The sequence below is a fragment of the Marmota monax genome, unplaced genomic scaffold, assembly GCF_021218885.2.
Source record: "Marmota monax isolate L192 unplaced genomic scaffold, Marmota_monax_Labrador192_F-V1.1 WCK01_AAM20220418_F8-fsc00026, whole genome shotgun sequence".
NCBI lineage: Eukaryota > Metazoa > Chordata > Mammalia > Rodentia > Sciuridae > Marmota > Marmota monax.
The window spans coordinates 12,793,521-12,815,328 of record NW_026693108.1 but is presented as its reverse complement, the minus strand read 5'-3'; the positions used below and the strand labels follow the sequence as shown (position 1 = coordinate 12,815,328).

At 38.8% G+C, this 21,808-nt stretch overlaps 1 protein-coding gene across 1 annotated transcript in view; it reads left to right on the top strand.

Moving 5' to 3' along the window:
• The first annotated feature begins 12,428 nt into the window (after window positions 1–12,428).
• The window catches only part of Ipo5 (importin 5), a 44,186-nt gene continuing 34,806 nt past the window's right edge, over window positions 12,429–21,808 (top strand). Inside the window, exons 1-3 of the mRNA XM_046454896.2 lie at window positions 12,429–12,585; window positions 18,068–18,148; window positions 20,746–20,938. Of these exons, the coding sequence (XP_046310852.1) occupies window positions 12,496–12,585; window positions 18,068–18,148; window positions 20,746–20,938 (364 nt within the window). The 5' untranslated portion in view covers window positions 12,429–12,495. The remainder of the gene's footprint in view (window positions 12,586–18,067; window positions 18,149–20,745; window positions 20,939–21,808) is intronic.

The window sequence follows — 21,808 nt, the reverse complement described above, 5'->3', positions numbered from 1 at the left end:
TAATGATCCCACCTGCTCAATGGTGCCACGTAGAACTGAACCTCCTAACTGGGTGTGGAGCCAAAATGTCATTTCACAAAGGCATTGGGCAGGGGGGACGGACTTGTCAAGTGGCAATGCCTTTATGAGATGAAGTTCAACGCAAACCTTCCTAAACAGTTTTGCTGTATTGTCCTGTCACTGAAGAAGAGGTCATGAGTATGTATGTTGGACCCTCAGGGATAGCGCTAATATGGGAAACAGCTTTGGGTTAGGGCACTGGTCAGCTTTCCAGGAGAGTGAAAACTCTGGCACGTGGTTTTGAAACCCTCAAACAAAAAGTACCAAAGTGGCCAGATAATTGCCATAAAGGTCATGCACAGTCTTCTTCAGGAACTACACTCTGTTTCCGACTCTGTACCTACTGCACGTGGCCATCTGGTTTCCAGGACACATAGTAAACCAGATGAGAGTAGGTGACAAGTAAAGACAGCTGTTATTTTATGTGGGCAGCTACAATAAGTGACAGCTGACTGGCGGTGGGGGGGGGGAAGAAGTGGGACGGTGGCTCTAAAAAGCAGAGAGAGGACTGGGGATGTAGCTCAGTGGCAGAAGGTCTGCCTGGTATGCAAAAGGCCCTGGGAGGAGGGCAGAGAGAGATGAGATGGAAGAGTTCAAACCCCAGAGACCCAGAGCACCTGAGCTCCAGGACAAGCCACCTCCTGTGAACTCTCTGGTCATCCCTGTCTCACAACAGTGGGATCACTGACTTGATAATGCTCAAATGCTAGAGCTGGGAAGACACCAGGGATCTAGTCCAACTCACAATTTACAGATGAGGAAACAGGCCTGGGGAAGCACAGCTGGTTAGGGGTACAGCTGCAGCCAGGAAACTTGGGACCCCATGGGCCAACTTTATTCTGCACCCTCCCTCAGAGAGGTGAAAATAGTGCATAGCTTCAAAAGGCTACAAAAGGATTTAATAAAAGTTTAAAATGTTTTCCTGACAAAATGGCTGAAGCCTCACTGATTAAATATAAGAATTAAATATGATAAAGTACAAAAGGCTGTGAAACATAGAGACCAAAAACTTGTTAGCTATTATTATGAATGTAAAATCTAACACATGAAAGTGTTTGAACATTTTTCTACTCATACTTTAAATAATGTGGCTCTTCCAGAAATTAATTTTCATGAAGCCATTGATACATTGCAGATGCTACAAGCTCACCCTCAGAAAGTTCTCCCCAAGGCACCTTCTTTTAAATGTACACTTCCACTTTCTATCTTCTTGCTTTGATTTAGTATGCTTTGCCAATACTGTTGTTATCACAGGGTTCCAATAGCTTTCTGATTTTGCGTGACAGATAGACCTTAAACATATTCCGCTGGGTACAGTGGTGCATACCTGTAATCCCAGCGGTTCAGGAGGCAGAGGCAGGAGGATCATGAGTTCAAAGCCTCAGCAACTTAGTGAGGCCTTAAGCAACTCAGGGAGACCCTGTCCCTAAATATAACATAAAAGGGCTGGGGATGTGGCTCAGTGGTTAAGTGCCCTGAGGTTCAATCCCCAGCACCAAAAAAAAAAAAATTCAACTTTTCCTATTATATTTGTACATTCTTTAAGTGAGTAGGGGCCATTATCTCTGAATAATCAAGCAAAAACTGAAATATAAACAAACTAATGACATCAGTACTTAGATGAAAATGGGAGGATGGAGTGTTTTGATAACTGAGTGTTAATTTGATCTAATTTCTTCAAATGATGATTTTTTTTAAAACTGGGAATTGAAGCCAGGGCTTCAAGCACACTAGGCAAGTGCACCCCCAGTGCACTACCCTCCCCTACCTTTTTATTTTGAGACAGGATGTCACAAGTTCCCCAGACTGACCTCAAACTTGAGGTCCTCCTGCCTTCCATCACTGCCCTGGTTGTAAATGATGATCTAAAGCAATTTCACTAAGTAAGAGGCAGGGAAGTAGATTAGTTGGTAGGATGGATAAATGATTGAGGAAAATATAATGATTTCTTTCACACCCACTAAACCTTACTCTCCTCTATCAAAGATTTTGTCTGTGATTGACTTCTCTTTCCCTTCATGCCTGTGTGTTCCTCCAACTATCTTTACATTCATCAGTGAATTCCTAAGTGTTAAAAGAAATGCTTCCAATCATTGCAAGGTAACCAATGTCAAAGGTACCACCACCAGATCCTTCTTATATTTGCCTTCCATATGATCCCTAAACTTCCTTGGCCTGATCACTAAGTGTTGGGTTGTCTTTGGCTGAGTCTCTTTTCTCTTCCCAAAGTGATGTCATCCACTTCCCACCAACTTTAAATGCCATAAAGTGATGACTCGACATTCCCAGCCCTTCCCTCTCACTGGTCCTATGCCTACTATTCACCTGCTTGCTGGACATCACTTGGCTGCCTACTGTGCACCTCAAACTTACCATGAAGGAAACCCCAATGCTTGCTTTCTTCTCTCCAGGTCTCACCCTAAAAACCTCCTCCTCCTCCTGCATCCTAATGGCATGCTAGTTGCTCAGGCCTGAATCCTAAGCACCTTTGATTTCTCCCAAGCTCACCCCCCATCGAAGGAGGCTTCATCATGAAGCTCATGAAGTCTACCCTTCAGGGTCCTTCCCTTGCTTAGGACCCACCCAAAGCCCTCCATGTAATTTTGTGTTCAGTTTTTTTCATTTTTCTTAGAGAGGGTCCTCAAATTGTGTAAGTTTCAGGTCTCACAAAAATTTGGGTCTACCTTTGCATCCAGCTTGATTTTCAAAAGGAAACTAAAACTGACCATTTGGGGCACCATTATGGACCAAGCCACGGTCTCCCTGCAGAGCTGCGATGGACTTCTGATGCTCCTTCAGCTTCCTCACCTTCCGACCTCTGGTCTCTTTCCATGCAGCAGGCAGGATGACCTTTTAAAACTGTTTTTTTAGATCATATGTCTTTCTTAACCCTCCAGTGACTTCCCGTTCCCATCAGGATAAGGCACATCACTGAGCAACCCCTAGGTGACCTGCCTCTGTTTACCTCCCAGCCCTCCCCTCCTTGCTTACTGCCCTCCAACTACACCCCCTTTCTTCCCAGAAATGTGCCAGATTCACTTTTGCCTTCAAGCTTTTGTACTGTTTCCTCTGCTTTGGAGGAACTCTTCCATTTCTTGTCTCATTTTTCAACTCAATTCTCACTATTCCTCAAAAGACTGTGTCCCTAAAGTATCACCCCACCCTACTCTAGTCATTCTAATCCCACTATCCTTCTCTTTCACTTATCATTAAATGAAATCATCATCCTTTTGTTTATTATCTGACTTCTCTCCAAAGATTGCAGGCTCCATGAAGATGAGAACCCAGTCTGCAGGCTCACTGCAACCTAGCCTAGCAGTGCCTACCACAGAGAAGGTGCCTGTTAAAAAGTCATCAAACAAGGGAATTAATGAAATGTTCATTAAAAAATACTAATGCAGTTCAATGTGGCACAAAACAGCACCACACATAGAGTGGATAATTGAGTATGAACTATTATAATGTTACATTCTTCTTCTTGGACTATAGACTGCTAAAAGTTTATCCTGTCAATATCTGCAAATTTGAGATGTGGATTGATGTCACAATTCTCCACCATTTATGTCATCATAACGCATAAGGCAAAATGGGCATGCCTTTGTGTCCAAACTGTAAGATATTTGCTATAAATAGCCAAGAGGTGGGAATAAAAATAGGATAACTCATATCTGAATTGCCTAACTCCCTCTCCCCCAGTACTGGTCAGGAAGGCTCAGGGGTTCAAGGGTTATGAATGTTATCCATACACTCTCAGCCAAGTAAAAATACTGTGAAAGTAAGAAAAAAATCAGCAATTGAGGACTGCATTGATTTCCTTCAGCTCTATAAGGAAAAGCATTTTAAAAAATAATAGCTGTATTGATATATAAATTACATATCATAAAGTTCATCCTTTAATGTGCACAATTGAGTTCTAGTGTATTGACAGAGTTGTACATCCATTATCACTATCACGTTTGAGGACATATTCATCATCCCCCAAAAGAAACTCCACATTTGTTAGCAGTCTCTCCTTCCCTCCCCTTCTGTTCCCTACCCACCCTTCTCCATCCCCAGGCACACTCAACCACTAATTTTCTGTGTTTATGGCTTTGCTCATTCTGGACATTTCATGTATATGGAACAAAAAAAAATAACTGGTATTTATGGCCAACTTATTTCATTTAGTATAATGACTTTATTTGTTCATTTATTTACTTTGGTATTAGGGATTTACCACTAGTCACATCCCCAGTCCTTTTTATTTTTTATTTTGAGATAGGATCTCACTAAGTTGCTTAGGCTCTTGCTAAGTTGCTGAGACTGACCTCAAACTTGTGATCCTCCTGCCTCAGCCTTCTGAGTCACTGTGATTACAAGCATGTACCCAGTGCCCAGCCTAGTAGAATGATTCTAAGGTTCTTCCTTGTTATAGCATGTATCAGTAATTTATTTCCTTTTAATGCCACATAATATCTCATTGCATAGTTATAGCATATTTTGTTTACCCATTCATCAGTTGATTGGTTTGAACATTTCCACTTTCTGGATTTTATGACTAATGTTGCTATGAACATTCATGTCAGGTTGTTGTGTAAATATGTTTTAATTTTGCTTGAGTGTTTATCTAGGAATGGAATTGCTAAATCATATGGTAACAATGCATAACTTTTTGAAGAACTGTCAGAATGTTTTCCAAACCAACTGCAAGATTTTTACATTCCCATAAGAAGGGGTCTGAAAGAGTATGAGGGTCTGAATTTCTCTACATTCTCACTGACACCTGTCATTGCCTTTTTTATCAAAGCTTCCTAATGGACATGCAGTAGTATCTCATTGTGATTTTGATTTGCATTTCCCTAGTCATTAATGATGTTGAACAATCTTCATGTGTTTACTGGTCACAGGTATATTTCCTTTGCAGAAATGTTCATGCAATGTTTTGCCTACTTTTTAAACTGGGTTGTTGTTCAATGTAAAGAATTCTTCATACTTTCTGGATACAAGTCCCTTGGAAGATACAGGATCTGCATGTTTTCCTCCCATTTTATGCCTTGTCTTCACTCTTTTTTGGTGGGAGGGGTACCAGGAATTGAACTCAGGGGCACTTGGCCACTGAGCCACATCTTCAGTCCTATTTCTGTATTTTATTTAGAGACAGGGTCTCACTGAGTTGCTTGGCACCTTGCCATTGCTGAGGCTAGCTTTGAACTCGTGATCCTCCTATCTCAGCCTCCAGAGCTGCTGGGATTACAGGCATGTGTCACTGTGCTTCACTTGTCTTCACTTTTGATGGTTTTCTTAGGAAGCACAAAAGTTTTTAATTTTGTGAAATCTAATTTAACTCTTTCTCTTTTGTCATTTTTTATTTTGTTTCATGTCTAAAAAACTATTGCCTAATCCAAGACCATGAAGATTTAGTCCCATGTAGTCCTCTAAGAATTTCAAGGTTCTAGTTCTTATGTTTAAGTCTATGACTCATTTTGAGGCTTTTTATATGGTGTGAGGTAGGGATCTAGCTTCATTCTTTTGCATATGGATATCCAGCTGTTCCAGCAACATTTGTTGAAAAGACTACTTTTTCTACATAGAATGGCCTTCGCACCTGTTTAGTCAGGGTTCTCCAGAGAAACAGAAACAACAGGACATATATTTATAGATTTATTTTAAGGAATTGGTTCATATCATTATAGGAGCTAGCAAGGCCAAAACCTAGAAAGCAGGCCAGCAGGCGAGCAATCTAGACACTAAGGTAGTGGTCTTGAACTTGTAATCTTAAGGGCAGGCTAGCAGGTGAAAACCCCGGAAGAATTACTATTCTGCGATCTTGGGCATACTTGCTTCTTCCTCCAGAACCTCGGTTATTTCCTAGTTAGCCTTCCATTGATTGCTGGAAGTTTGCCCACCTCATGGAGGGTAATTGATTTTGCATAACAACAACTAATTATAAATATTAAATCACATCCACAAATACCTTCATGGCAACATTTAGACCAATGCTTGACCAAACAACTGGGCACCACAAACTAGCCAAGATGGAACATAAACTAACCTTCAAGGCACCCTTGACAAAAAATCAACTGACGACACTTGAAAGGTTTATTTCTGTACCCTCCTTTCATTCCATTGATGTGTGACTATTCCTATACCAACACCACAGTGTCTTGATTATTGTAGCTCTGTTGTAAGCTCTGAGTTCAAGAAGTATGAATCTTCCAACTTTTTGATATTGTTTTGGTTATTCAGGCTCTTGCAATTCCACATGAATTTTAGGATCAGCTTGTCCATATCTTTAAAAAAAAGCATTTGGAATTTTGATATAGATTGCCTTGCATCAATTGAGAGAGTGGTATATTATCATCTTAATAATTTTCTATCTTCCAACTCATGTATAAGAAATGTGTTTCATTTAGATTTTCTATACTTTCTTTCAACAATGTTATAAATTTAATGCATAAGTCTTATACTTCTTTTATAAATTTGTTTCTGCTTCATTCTTTTTTATGCTATTGAAAATGGAATTATTTTTATTTCATTTTTTGATTGTTCATCTTGCTATTCTACCAGGCTGGCCTTGAATCCATGATCCTGCCTCAGTCTCCCAAGTAGATAGGATTACAGGTGTACATCATAATGTCCAGTTCCACAGTCGATTTTTGTTATTGATCTTATATCCTGCAACCTGGATGAATTAATTCTATTTGTTCTAAGTGTGTGCATTCCTTAGGAATTTTCTCTATATTAAATCATGCCACCTGTGAACGAACTTCCAGCACAATGAACATTCTTGTCTTATTATTGATTTCAGGGAGAAGGCATCCAGTTTTTCTCTAGCAAGTATGAGGTTAGCTGTGAATTTGTCATAGATGGACTTTATGAGGTTGAGACTGCTTCTCTTTATTACTAGTTTGTTGAGTGTTTATCAGGAAAAAGTATTAGATTCTATGAAAGGCTTTTTCCACATCAGTTGAAATGATCATAAGTTTTTATACTTTATTCTATGACTATGGTGTCTTTCACTGATTTTCATGTTATGCCAATGTTACATTCCTGGGATAAATTCCACACATAAAATACAACATATAGAAAGGTTGATCATCCTTTTTATATGGTGCTAGACTCAGTTTGCTCATATTTTATTGAGAATTCTTATGACAACATTGCTAAATGTTCATAATTTGGTTCATAATTTTCTCGTGATGTCTGTCTAGTTTTGGTGTCATGGTCACAGTGGCTACATAGAATGACTGTGTCTTCATGCTGCTTCTATTTCTTGTCAGAGTTTGAGAAGTGTTGGTATTCATTCTTTAAATGTTTGATAGAGTTCACCAGTTTAGTCATCTGGTTCTAGACTTTTCTTTGGGTGGAGTTTTTTTTTAATTATTATTTTACTTGTTATAGGTTGATTCAGATTTTTCTACTTCTTCCTGAATAAGTCTTGAAAATTTGTGTCTTTCAAGAAATTTGTCCATTTCATCTAGGTTATCTAATTTGCTGGTATATAATTGTGAGCAGTATTCCTTTATCTTTCTTTTATGTCAAAAAGTGTGGTGATGATGTCCCTTCTTTCATTCTTTAGTATTTGAGTCTTAGCTCCCCCACCCTACCGCCATCATCAATATAGTCAAAGGTTTTTCAATTTTGTTGACAAAATCTTTCAAAGAAACAATTTTGCATTGTTTTTTCTTTATTGTTTTTCTATTCCATATTTTATTTGTTTCTTTTCTAGTCTTTAGTATTTCTTTCTTTCTGTGTGTAGGTTGGTATGCTTTTCTCACTATAGTTCCTAAGAAACTAAGGTAGGTGTTTACAGATCTAAATTTCCATATGAGCACAGATGTCACTACACCCCTTAAGTTTTAGTATTTATACTTTTTTCATTCATCTCAAGGTATTTTCTAATTCCTCTTGTGATTTATTCTTTGACATATTTGCTATTTAGGAGTGTGCCTTGTAGTCTATACATATTTGCAGATTTCTCAAATTTCCTTTTGTTTTTGATTTCTAATTTTATTCTATTGTGGTTACAGAACACACTTTATGATTTCAGCCTTTTTAAATTCACTAAGATTTGTTTTATGGCCTAGCATATGGTCTATCCTGAAGAATGTTCCATATGTGCTTGAGAAAAAAAATGTGTACTCTGCTGCTGTTGGGAGTGTCTTACATGCTTCTCTTGGGTTTAGTTGGCTCATACTGTTCCTCATGGCTTCCACTTATCATTAATCTGCCTGGTTACCCTAACAATTATTGAAAGTGGGGACTGAAGTCTCAAACTATTTTTTTAATTATTTCTTTCTTTCTTAATCCTGTCAGGTTTTAATTTTGGGTCTCTGTTGTTAGTTGCATGTGTTTAAATTTGTTATATATTTCTGATTAATTGACCTTTTATCATAAAAATGTCCTCCTTTGTCTCCAATGACACTTTCTGTTTGGAAATCTATTTTGTCTGATGTTAATGTAGCCATTTTCAGTTTTGTTCTCTTTTGGATACTGTTTACATGATGTGTCTTTTTCCATTCTTTCACTTTCAGTCTATTTGTGTTCTATGAAAAAAAACATTTAAGTTCAAAGAAAAATCCCTCTGCTGAGTCTATTTTTGTTTCAGGTTTTAAAATGCAACAAATGATGTTTTATAAATCCACTGACAACATTTAAATGAAAACAATCAACATCAAGAAAATAAAAGATCTTTTTCTTTTCCTGTAACTCTTGACCAGTCCTAGATTTAATTTATACTTATTCTACAAGATCAAATTTGATCTGTTCTTAATTACCATCTTAAGGCCCACAATTCTGTTTGTCAAACCAACAGGTGAAGAAAATTCCTAAGCAAGGAACACTGCTCATAAACTACTGTACCATGTCTCCAAATCCCTAAGAATCAAGTTCAAAAACTGGATGCAACAGAAAACACTGTAAGGTAATTGATTTCACTTTGGTGAAAACTTATTTCCTTAATCTAAATGTACAAATATGTGGGAAAGCCATGTATACAGCTAGTTGTTTACTTTATTCTCTAGCATAGTACTGTCCATTCAAATAAACTGTGAGCCACAAATGCAAATCACATATGTAATTTTAAAAATTAAAATTTCTAGTAGCCATATTTTAACAAGCAAAAGAAACAGGTGAAAATATCAACATGTTTAATAATATGGTTTATGAGTAAATATTATTAATATATTTTATTTAATTTAAATTATTATTTTTCCACATCTGACCAATATAAAATTGTTATTAATTTCTTAAGTTTTTAAAATTTGGTATACATTTTACCACTGTACACTTAAAGCACATCTCATAGCCATAATTGCTAGTAGCTTCCATACGAAACAGTGCAGCTATAGTATTTAAAGCTGAGAATGGACTTTAAATGCTCTGTGATAAAAAAAATTCAAACTTAGAAATTATTTTTTTAACCATAATTATCATGTATCCCTATAACATCACTGCTTATATAATGGGAGTATAAAAATGTGATCATTTTCCAGGCGCACACTTGTAATCCTAGCAACTCGGGAGGCTGGGACAAGTGAATCCCAAATTCAAAGCCAGCCTCAGGAACTTAGCAAGGACCTAAGCAACTTAGTGAGACCCAAAATAAAAAACAAATAGGGCTGGGGATTTGGCTCAGTGGTTACAAAAAAAAAAAAGGAAGGGGGATAATCTATCAGGTAGATGTGCAATCAGAATTAAATTTATAAATTTTAGAGATTTCAATCTATATTAGTAATGACCGCTATCATTTAACATTTACTCTGGGCTAGGCACTATGCCACTGCTTTTCAAAGAAGAGGAAACTAGGGCTGAGAAAGGTTAATTAACTTGGGCAAGATCACACAATATACATTGTTCCAACTACATCTTAATGTTAGAACTGCGGTGATTAGTAATATTATAGTGCATATTCCCATTTTACAGATGAGAAATTGAGGCAAGGTCACACAAATAGTAACAGACTGAAGATCCAAACCCATTAGACTCAAGTGCAAGCCTCTTGATCTTCTACAATCTGAACTCCTTGAGAAATAAATAAACCTATTTTCCTGTGGGATAACTTTATACAATATCTGAGTGATAATAAATAATACTCCTGTAGAACAAACAGGATTCCCTCTGTGGGAAATGGGCTTAAGTGCAATAAATTGTTGAAAGTTTCAGCATTACAAAATATTCCAAAATGGCAATCCTGCTGCTGAAAATAAGAGACCCATTTAGTAAGTTTTCTGGATACCAGAACCATTCTATTGTCAGGAAGCCCACTATTCAGTAGAAATTCCAGTTGGGGATCTCTTTATTCGTTAACCTCATAAATCTTCCTCTTCCCTTTTGATTGAATATTTACAATGTGAAAGTAGGACTGCGCTGACATTCCACAATCTAGCAGTTGATGTAGTTACTAATACAAAATTGTTTTATTTCTAGCCTAAAATAATTCCAAGTTCATGCTTTGCCTCATCAAAAAAAAAAGTGCCCCAATATAAGCATGGTGGCACACACCTGTAATCCAGTGGCTGGGAAGGCAGAGGCAGGAGGACCACTAGGTTCAGTCAACCTGGGCAACTTGACAAGACACTGTCTCAAAAGTCAAAAGTAAAATGGGCTAGGGATGTAGCTCAGTAGTAGAGTGCCCCTGGGTTCAATCCTCAGTACAAAAACCAACAAAAAACAAGCACACTTATTTTGACAAATCCACAAACTTAAGTTAGCATATCTAATATTTAGATATGTTGAAATATTTGAGAATTTTTCACTGTTACCCTAGTTATTGAGAATGGTTTTTAGTATGTAACGCCTTAAATTTTAAGAAATTTGGGTGAGGAAAAAGCCTCCTTAGAATCCTAACATGTTTGATTTTGAAGAAATAATGTGACAGATGAATGAAAAAAGAAACTTCAGTTCTACAAATATAGGTCCGTAAACCTCCTGAAGAGAAGTTTTCAAAGCTAAAACACTGCTACAGCTAAAACTTACTGAGGGAATTCTACTAATCAATTTGATTCCTTCATAAAAATCTTGGCTGGCTATCACAACTCCATGTGGATCCCAGAGCCTCAGCCCAGATTCTGCACACAGTGGCCAGGAGGTGACACAAGGCCAAGTTTTAAAATCATCTAAGAGCAAATGTTTAAGAAGACTTTCAAAGAGCAGAAATAGCCAACAGGAAATTAAATTCCCTAAATACTACGAGCTGCCAGAGGTGTAGAACTCCTCTCCATCTCACCCCACCTGGACCTCCTCACTAGGAATACAGTGTCCTTTTGAGGCAAAAGTGAATTGTTTCCTTCCACTGTCACCCCTCAGCCCAATCAACAAATACACTGAACACAGCAGGGTCTCAGCAGAAGGAAGATGGTTTAAACAGGCAGCCCGGGCAATGAGGGCAGCCTGGGCTTGTATTGCCTATGCACCTATGCAGAGAGCTGCCACTCAAACCAGGTGTCTGGGCCCCTGGACACTGGTGGACTTCATTGATAGAGGTCAGCCCTACAAACCACTGCCTCTCTAGGGAGGGCAGTTTCTCAGTCACTGAAAGAACGGGACCCCAAACCAGGGAACAGTCCAGGCTCGCGGGGCGGGGGCGTGCGAGCTACTTGGACGTCCCCCGACCTCCGCGGGCGGGAGGCTGGGCTGAGTAACCCCTCTTCCGGGCAAGCCCAGGGCGTGAGTCACTGGTGAGCGCGCGGGAGGAAGGGGCGGCCTGAGTCATGGCCCCGGGGGAGACCGGAGGGTCTGACACAGGAGGCGTCGGAGGAGTGGGGGAGCTTTAAGGGGAAGTGTGCCTCGAAGGGCTCCCTTATCGGGGGGTCGCGGCTAGGAATCCTGGGGGACCCAGAGGGTTGGGCCCGTTCGCCGAGCTGCGGGGAGGGGCTGGGGGCAGACAGGGAGGAGGCCCGCCAGCCGGCGGCGCCGAAATCTCCCGCGCTCAGGAGCCGGCCCCTCCTCCCCAGCCGGGCCTCTGGCCCCTCGCCGCTGCCAGGCTTGCCCGCCGACTCCTCCCGCTTCCCACCCTTGCGACTCGACTCTGGTCGAGTCCGGGACCCGGCTCTAGCCTCAGTGTCAGCTCCGGCCTTAGCCCCAGGAGGGAGGCTAAGCCGTCGGCCGCCCCCCCACAGCTCAGCCGGCGGCCCGCCGCGCGCGGCCAGTGACGGCACTGCAGGGAGCGTGGCCAATCGGCGCGGCCCCCGAGGAGGCGGCCTCAGCCCCGCCCCCCGCCCCCCAGGCCAATGAGGCGCCGGCTCCAGCGGCCGCGGCGGGGTGAAAGGGCGCGAGGCCCCGCCCTGTCCTCCCCTTTCCCCTTTGCCCCGCCCTTTCCCGCCAGGCCCCCCAGCCCCGAGCCGCCTCTGGTGCCGGTCCCCGCGCTGGGCCCGCCCCCGCCCCTCCCGCCGGCCCGCCAGCACGCCTCACGGCTCCTGTCTCCCCTCCCTCCTTCTCTTTCTCACGCCTAGCGCAATGGCGGCGGCCGCGGCGGAGCAACAACAGTTCTACCTGCTCCTGGGAAACCTGCTCAGCCCCGACAATGTGGTCCGGAAACAGGCGGAGGTAAGCGAGCTCTCCGCCCCGGTCCCCGGGCCCCGGCCGGCGCGCCGCCCCTTCCCGGACGCCGGGCCTCGGCCACTCCGCGACGCCGCGCAGGCCGGGCCGGCGGGCGGGCGGGCGGCGGCCGCAGCCCACGTGTGAGACGGCCCGCGGCTCCCGCCGCGCCCCGGGCCCTTCCGGCCCTTGCAGCCGCGGCGCCGGCGCTGGTTGCCTCCCGCCGCCCAGCGCACACGTGCGGCCGCGCCTGACACGCCGCCTCCGCCCAGTGTGGAGCGGCCGCGCCGAGGGGGTGGGCCGCCGGCGAGCCGGGCCCGGCCGCAACTTGGCGGGCCGCCGCGCCCCGGCCTCCCGCTCTCCGGGTCCGCTCGGCGCCCAGCCCAGCCCCCGGGCCACCCGGACCCGCACCTCGCTCCTCTCCTGCCTTGCTCTTGCTCCCTCCCAGTCCTGCCTTCGCTCCCTCGCTTCTTCCCATTCAGCCCCGGGGTCTAGTCCCGTCAGGAGCCGCTGCCCCCGCCACGCAGCCCAGTCCTGAGAAGTTGCCTTCGGGGCTGCTTCCTGAGCGGCCCCTCCGTGCCCTGCGCGCCCGCAGACCGCTTTTCATTGATCTCTGGAGATTGGCGGTCTCCTAAGTGGCATGCACCGGACTTCCGTTGTCCAACTGGGCCAGCACCGTAGGTTGGAGTCTCCGTTTCTTTAGTTCTAATCTGCATCTCTCTCCCTTCTCTCGGATATAGTTCAAGGGACATTATTTGAAATACACCTGCGGACTAGCAAGCAGTAAGACACGCTCGTTCTGTAGAAGACATTGTCAGTGTCCAGACCTGGGCTTGTAGGAGGTACTTGGAGGAAAGGGAGAAACTTTCCAGTCGACCCTCAAACTTGATTATTCGTGGAGTTCTTTGCAACCATGTGATTGAAGATTTTTATAAGATTCACGGAGGGATTTTTGAGATACTTTTACAGAGCCAACACTTACTTTACATATAGATAAGGAAATTGAGGGAGGAGGGTCTTTATTTATTTTTACATATGTGTGTGTATTTTTTTCCCCCCAAACTGGCCTGAAGAGTTGAGAGCTGTCTTTTAAACAAACGACAATGTTGTTAATATGTGCTTTGAATGGGGTAGGATTTACACATCATACTTAATGGTTTAGTAATAAGTGAAGTTAATATACTGGAAATTCACTTTTGTATGAAAAAAAAAAACACTTTAAAACTGTTAACTTTGTCCTAATAAATTTTTGTTCATTGTGCATGTGAGATATGTTCAGGGTAAAAATTCAAACGACACAGATAGTTTTTAACCCATTCTTCAAAGTGTGTTCTGGATCTTCCTTGAAAATGTGTGTTTACAAACATAGGTGTATACATTCATTTTTTTCTTGAATGGGATTACAATACACGCATTATTTTGCAGCTTGGATTTTCACCCATTGTATTTCATGTTACCACTGAAGAGTTTTTTTAAGCAGCTAGAGACTTCATTATATAGACAAAGGTGTATTATCTATATAAACAGCCCCCTATGAATGGATAATTATGGTTTTTATGTTCTGTTCTTAATAATAGTGCTATATGTGTGTTAACCTGTAAGCCTGTCTTTGCATACTTGGGGGGTGGGATTACTTTTAGAATACTTAAAAGTAGCATTTGTATTTAGAAGTAATATGCATATGTTACATCAATTTTGTTCTCAAGATATGATGATCCTAAAAAACATGTTGATGCTTTCTACAAACTTCAGAGATGATTTTTCACCAAAGTAAATTCTTAATCCTAACTGATAATAGAAATTTCCATGTGTTACAAAGCAGAACAGCAGTGTAATTAGTAAGCTAGTTTAATTCTCCCTCTTTCCTCCACTTGCTTAAGTCTCTATTGTCAAGCCTAGTGGGGAATCTCTCTTCTATTGAACTAAATACCAGTGTCTGGTTCAGCTTGAATTCCAATTGGTGCCTGTTGTAAATCTTTTTATCACTTACATCACTTTGGGGGTAGTTAGCAGCATTCAGCACATTTTCTCATAAAGAACAATTGGAAATAAGTACTGTTAGTCTCTCTATTGCTAGTGAAAACATCTAGATACTACATTTTTATTTTTTATTATTTTTTAATATCCTGAGAATATATTTGTATGTGGAGTAAGTATTGAGATACAGAATTTTCTTAATTTGTCAAAAAAGTAAATGCTAGGAGCAAGCCTCTTAGTGTCATATAATTAGTACTAACTTGGTCTGTGAATAGAGCTACTTAGGAAAGTATTTGAGAGAAATTGACTGCATATAAGGACATCTCAGTACCTGCCTCCCTTTTCTTTGCCTTATGAAATAAGCCTTTTATGAGTAATCTAAATAAATTTCAGCATCAAATATGATAAAGCAAATGTAGAAATATTTCCCTTGAAGTGAATTGGCTTGTACTTAGTAAGTATCTTTGTAATTTACTTGGTTAAAATAAAAATACTTAGTTGGTACGTACATACCAATTTGTTGACTAAAATGATTTGTGTTCAAATATAAAAGCAAACACAATAAAAGATTTTATTGTTATATTTTGATGAAGGGCTACAAAACATAAGTTTAGAAATTTCTCCTATTGTATAAGCTATTTGATAGGCTTTATATTTTATTTCTACTTCTAAAATGTCTGCAAGAAGCCAGGTACCATGGTGTATACCTGTAATCCCAGTGACAGGAGGCTGAGGCAGGAGGATCTCAAATTCAAAGCCAGTATCAGCAATTTAGTGAGGCCGCTAGCAACTTAGCAAGACCCTATCTCAAAAAGGGCTGGGATGTGGCTCACTGGTTAAACACCCCCGGGTTTAATACCCAGTACCCCCCCCCCAAAAAAAAAAAAAAAAAACCTGCAAAGATTTTTCTTTTTTAACTTTACAGAAAATGTTTCCCATACTTGAAGAAATTATTTGAATGTCTTCAAGTATCAAAATACAATAATTTGCCTGAATAAACAATTGACAAGTAGTTCCCAGTTGACTGTCAACAGTATTCATGACTGGACATTTTTATATAATGTTAGCTTAAGTATTTTATTAATTATATGCATGGGTTTTATATGACTCCTCATTGATTATAATGTAGACATTAATCATTCGGATTAAGGAGAATAATATTGAAAAATATACCTGATTGTTGAGGGACCAAGATGTTTTAAGAGGTAAAAGTAGTTTGTTCTTCCATCTTCTCACACAAGGTAGGCTCATCATAAATATTTATGGAATGAGTGAGAAGAATACTTACTAGCATTTTTCCTTTGTGGGCAGAGAAGTAGGGAGATGAAATTTGGACTTTGTGGTAGAATCAAATGAAATTAAAATTTATCACCACATTGGTAACATTTACTGAACCGATCTAGATTAGTGCTAGGCACAGTCTTAGAAATATTCTTTATAGCAATTGCTGTATTCTGATGTACTAGAGATATACCATCTCTGCCCTTACAAAATTTGCCTATTTAGGCTGAGACTTTAAGGCTGTATGCAATGGTGAGAACCTCAGGAATTAGATGCCACTCATACATGCTAAACACTACTACCACAATCTATTATGGGATTGTATTGAGTATTTGATGTCATGTTTATAAGTCTTTACTGGAATTGGCATAATCACATCAATATCCTTGTTCTACCTGAACAAGGATAGAGGTACAGAGATCCTCAAAATTGTTAGCGGGTTTTCTGAAAGTGATTGATAGCTTAGTGAAGATTTTGTTTTTTAAAAACTATTTAGAAAACTGGAAATTTAAGCGTAAGCCATTTATTGCATTTACAGTGTATCTGGGGCTATGCCACATGCAAGGAATTAAAAGAGATTTTTATTTTACTGTAAGAGACTTTTTTTCTTTTTTGGTGGTGGTGGTGCTGAGGTGCTGAGGATTGAACCCAGGGCCTCATGCATGATAGGCAAGAGCCATATCCCCAGCTCCCCGTGAGAGACTGTTTAAATGAAGATGTTTTACTGCTTTTCTAGTTGCTTTGGAAAAATTAATTGAAATATTTCAAGTTACATATTCATTTTTGCAATCAGCTTTTGAATATCTTTGCATAAATTATCTCATTTTGGAATAAATAAATTCAGACCATCTTCTCAGCCATGAATGCTTTTTGGCACAGTTTTCAGCATTGTTTTAATCCTGTGTACTTTTAATTAGAGTAGAACTTGAGGTTATCAGAAGATCTTCCTTAGAGATAGGTTTGGGAAGTTTGAAAACCGTAGCACTGCATAAATAGAACTGTGCTGTTAAGTAGAGTGAACCTCCAGGGATGAAACTCAGAGCCTTCAGTGCCAGAGATATTTAGGGTATGGTTGGCCTTAGAAGACCAGAGTTCTGTCTGTCATTTGTTATCTTCGATCTTGGCAAGTCATGTAAGGTATAAGCTTTGATTCTATCAATATCTCAGGGATGCCATCTACCACTTAAAAGGTATGAGGTAACCCTGGATTCTAAGTAGCCTTGTTCATCTCGTTGCTTTTGTCCATAGAAGCCAGGTGATTATAAAAGTGCGATGTTAGAGAGCAGGCAAGGTCTTTGAACTTAGATGACTAAAAAAAATTTGTTAACTACATTAGACCCTTAAAGGAAATAGAATGATAGTGGATGATATTTATTATTTATGTACTAAGAAGATTTTTAAGGGGAAATATTCCAAATATTCTTAAATTGATTTCCAAGTAGTTGATTTCTAACCCCCCTAGTGTTAGAATTTTTGAACACACACAAGAATATATTCCCTTCAACTTACTTTATGACCAGCATATAGTTGGGACTTGTTTTTTGATCCATATTGACAATCTTCTAATTGATACCTGCTTCCTTATTTAATTTCTTCTGATTTTATGTTATTAACAAAGAGGAAATTATTCTGAGGCACAAAACTTTTTAATAGATCTAGAAATGTTATAAAAATCTCTTGGCCGAATTTCTCTTAAATGTAACCATTTATTTATGTATATAATATAGTTGTAATATAATCCTTGCTTGAAAGAAAACATAGCATAAAGAATTTAAACACTTTCCTTTCTTTGATTTGCTTAATCTGAGGTATATATCTGGTGCTGCTTAAGTAGTAGTGATTTAAACTAATTCTATATCATTTAGTCTAACAAATGTTTATAAGTCATTCCCCAGAATATAAGGTAATGTTAAGTTGAGCACTTATTTTTCAGCAGAATACCTTAAATCATTTTCTACAGTATTTTCACTCTAATGTATTAACCAGGGAGCCCAAGGTAAGAAAATATACAGACACCTTAGAAACATGTATTAAGAAAGCTAGGTAGAAAAGAATATGTAAATGGATATCCTCTTTCATAACCTACTCAAAGTATATTTTCATGTCACAATAGAAATTGTTGACACTAGACCCAGATGGCTTATGCATGGGTGCTTCCCATTTCTCATTTCATTTCTGAGTTACAAACTTTTCTGACTTTATATTCTAACCTTTAATGTTTTTTTCCATGTAGGAAACCTATGAAAATATCCCAGGTCAGTCAAAGATCACGTTCCTCTTACAAGCCATCAGAAATACAACAGCTGCTGAGGAGGTACTACCTTAATATTTGAGAATATTAAATTCTTACTAAACATTGATTAGGATGATTGTCAGGAGAGGATAATGAGAATTATTTATTATTACATTTTACTTAAACTTTGAACTTTTTGGCTAAGAGCTACCTACAAATTGTGATGTGAGTTTTTAAAGTACTACCTATTATATGAGTATTTCCTTTTTTCCAAATAAGATGATATGTCTAGGGTAGGTAAAATTTAATGGCTTTATAAATAATTAAGTTTTAAAATTGAAGTGATTTCTAATCTATAAAAATTCTTTTCATTGAAGCTTCATTCTAAAGGAGGATATTCATTCAATATTTTAATGTTACAAATATTTTTAAATATATATTTTATCCATAAAAATTTATGATTATAATCCTGTCTAGATGAATCTTTAGCAAGATGGTTTGGAACAGAGACATTTTCTAGAATCTTTTGAAATTATGGGGTTTTTTTTTTGGTTTTTTTTTAGCAAGTTACCTAGTATGCTAAATTAATGTTTGCTTGAATTTTAAGTCTCCTTTTTCCTTATGATAAAACAAGGCTATTTAAGTATTAGGATTTTATAGTTTTCTTACTATTCTTCCTTTGCATTTAGTATATTTGATTTTTTTTCTTTATACAGGTAATACCCTGTAAGTATTGAGTGTCATTGACTATCGCTTTACTTTGAAAAAAGGTGTTGAAGAACTCAACTCTAGAAAACTTATCTTGCCTATAAAGCATTGCATTTAGAGTTTATAGAATAAGATTTTGCCAGAAGTCACACTGTATATGCTTATAGTAATATTTGATGGAAATGGAGTTGTACTTAAACTTTTATGTTTCTCCTGATTTCTTCCACTCAGTTCACACTGGCAATTTCATATTGTCATAGCACTTAGAAAGCAGTATGACAATGCCCAAGTTTTTCTTTAAATAGATGACAAATGGTGCTTCTTTACCTTAGTAACATTTTTTATCTGTAACTCAAATGAATACCAGATATGAAGAAGCATATAAAAGGTAAACGTCTAGCAGTTAAACAAATGGCTGTTTTGATCATTGAGAGATTAATGCAAGTTATATTCCTAAACAAATTTTAAAGCCAAGAATAATATGAAAATTATTTCCTTTTTAAAACTTGTATTAAACTTTTTCTTAATCTTAATTTGATTTAGAACCAGATGAGGGGCTGGGGATGTGGCTCAAGCAGTAGCGCGCTCGCCTGGCATGCAGGCAGCCCAGGTTCAATCCTCAGCACCACATACAAACAAAGATGTGTCCACCGATAACTAAAATAAATAAATATTAAAAAATTCTCTCTCAAAAAAAAAAGATTTAGAACCAGATGATGAGTATTAATTAACTTCATTTGATTATGGCTTCATAGTCTTTAAGGAGGTACAAGAATTAAACTTGATTTTTAACCCCATCTATGAGAATTTTAACTGCTTTGAATTCTTTCTAGAGCATATATTAAGTTTTTTAAGTTTGCTACCTACCATACATTGCACAACAAAAGGATTTCTTATTGAAAAGCACAAGAGAGAAAACTGGCAAGTTTTTATTTGTATAGCTTACCTTTTTTTGTTGGTCACAGTCCCAAAGTATAGTGATAATAAGCAGTAATGATCTGAAAAAAATGAAAGCAGGAAAGATTTCGGTTTGATATTCTCAATGATTTATTGGTTTGAAAGGATAATATTTATTTATTTTGGTGTCAGGGATTTGATTCAGGGACACTACCTCTGAGCCACATCCCCAGCCCATTTTTAAATTTTGATTTTGAGACAGGGTCTCACTTAAGTTGCTGAGGCTGATTTTCAACTTAGAGATCCTTCTGCCTCAGCCTCCTCAGGAACATCTTGCCTCTGAACTACATCCTTGCCTTTTTTTTTTTTTTTAATTTGGAGAGGGGGGTCTTGCACAATCAAGCCTTCTGTTTGCAATCTTCTATTTGATAATCTCGGGGAATGTTATATAGAAAACTCCAAACTTAAATATATTTCATAGATTTAAAAATGGGAGCCGGGCACAGTGGCACATGCATATATTCCCAGTGATTCAGGAGGCTGAGATAGGAGAATCTCGAACAAAGCCAGTCTTAGCAACTTAGCAAAGCAAAATCATAAAGATAAATGGATTTCATAGCAGATTTTCTAAAACCCTAATGAAAAAGAGTGGTTATATAACAAGATAGTCTGAAAGCCTAAAGCTAAGGTAGGAAAAAATACTTTTTTGTTCTAGAATGAGAACCAGATAAAGAGTTAGGAAAGAGGGTTTACAGTTTAAGGTATTTCCCCTAAGTAATGTATTAAAAATATGAATTATAGAGTTTATCACAGCAAAATTGTTCCTACTGAATTCTAATGTGCTTAGGAGTTTTTCTCACTTGTAAGTAAAATGTCTTGTGGTATGGCATTTTCTATACATACTAATGTGATTTGAAAGAGTTTTATTATATGTTTTACTTTTTTAAAAATAAAGATGCTTTGTGAATAAATTATAAAAATAGGATAGTGAAATACATCAATGGTAGAGTGAATCTGTTGAAAATATTTTCTCTAGTAAGATATGAAGTTATAGCACTGTTATCTATTTAAAGGCTAGACAAATGGCTGCGGTTCTCCTAAGACGTCTTTTGTCCTCTGCATTTGATGAAGTCTATCCAACTCTTCCATCAGATGTTCAGACTGCCATCAAGAGCGAACTACTGATGATTATTCAAATGGAAACACAGTCTAGCATGAGGAAAAAAATTTGTGACATTGCTGCAGAATTGGCCAGGAATTTAATAGGTGTGTATGCAAGTACATGTATAATTATGTTACAGAGAAAAAGGAATATTACCTCCCTCCCTTTTTTTTCTTTTTTTTTTTTTTTTTCTCTATTGGAATCTTGGGGAAGAAGATTCTCAGTACAAGTATGGTTTATTCTATTCAAAATGAATATGATTATAGATTATTCAATTACAGCCAAAAATTATAGGTACTTAAAAAATCTAGTCCTGTTGGTATTACCTATTGGTATTTAACATCCATATGAAAATATAGTTTTGTAATTTGCTTGAAAGTTGCCAATTATATTTTCCTCTTTAATCTGTGAAGTTTTGGAAGCACAGGCTAACTCCTGATATAAAGTACTTTGTAATTTAAGCTTACCAATTGGCAAAAGTTCAAGGCCAGTCTAGGCAACTTAATGAGACCCTGTCTCAAATTATGAAATTTTCAAAGGACCTATAAAATAATATTTTTTTAAAAAGGGCTGGGGATGTAGCTCAGTGATAGAGAACTTGCCCTAGCATATACAAGGCCCTGAGTTCAATCACCAGAATTATTAAAGAAAATAATTAATTTTTTAAAATTTGCCAATTGAAGTTGAAATCCGTGAACTCCAGGGGCTTTTGCAACTATATAAGTATAGTGATAAATCATATGCATATGTACTACTATATATATTTTATGTGTGCATTCTGAGTACATGCTCTGTCACTAAGCTACACCCTCAACCCATACTTTTTTTTTTTTTTGTTTTGGGAATTGAACTTAGGGACACTCAACCACTAAGCCACATCCCCAACCATATTTTGTATTTTTCTTAGAGACAAGGTCTCACTGTTGCTTAGTGCTTCGCTGTTGCCGAGACTAGCTTTGAACTCGCAATCCTCC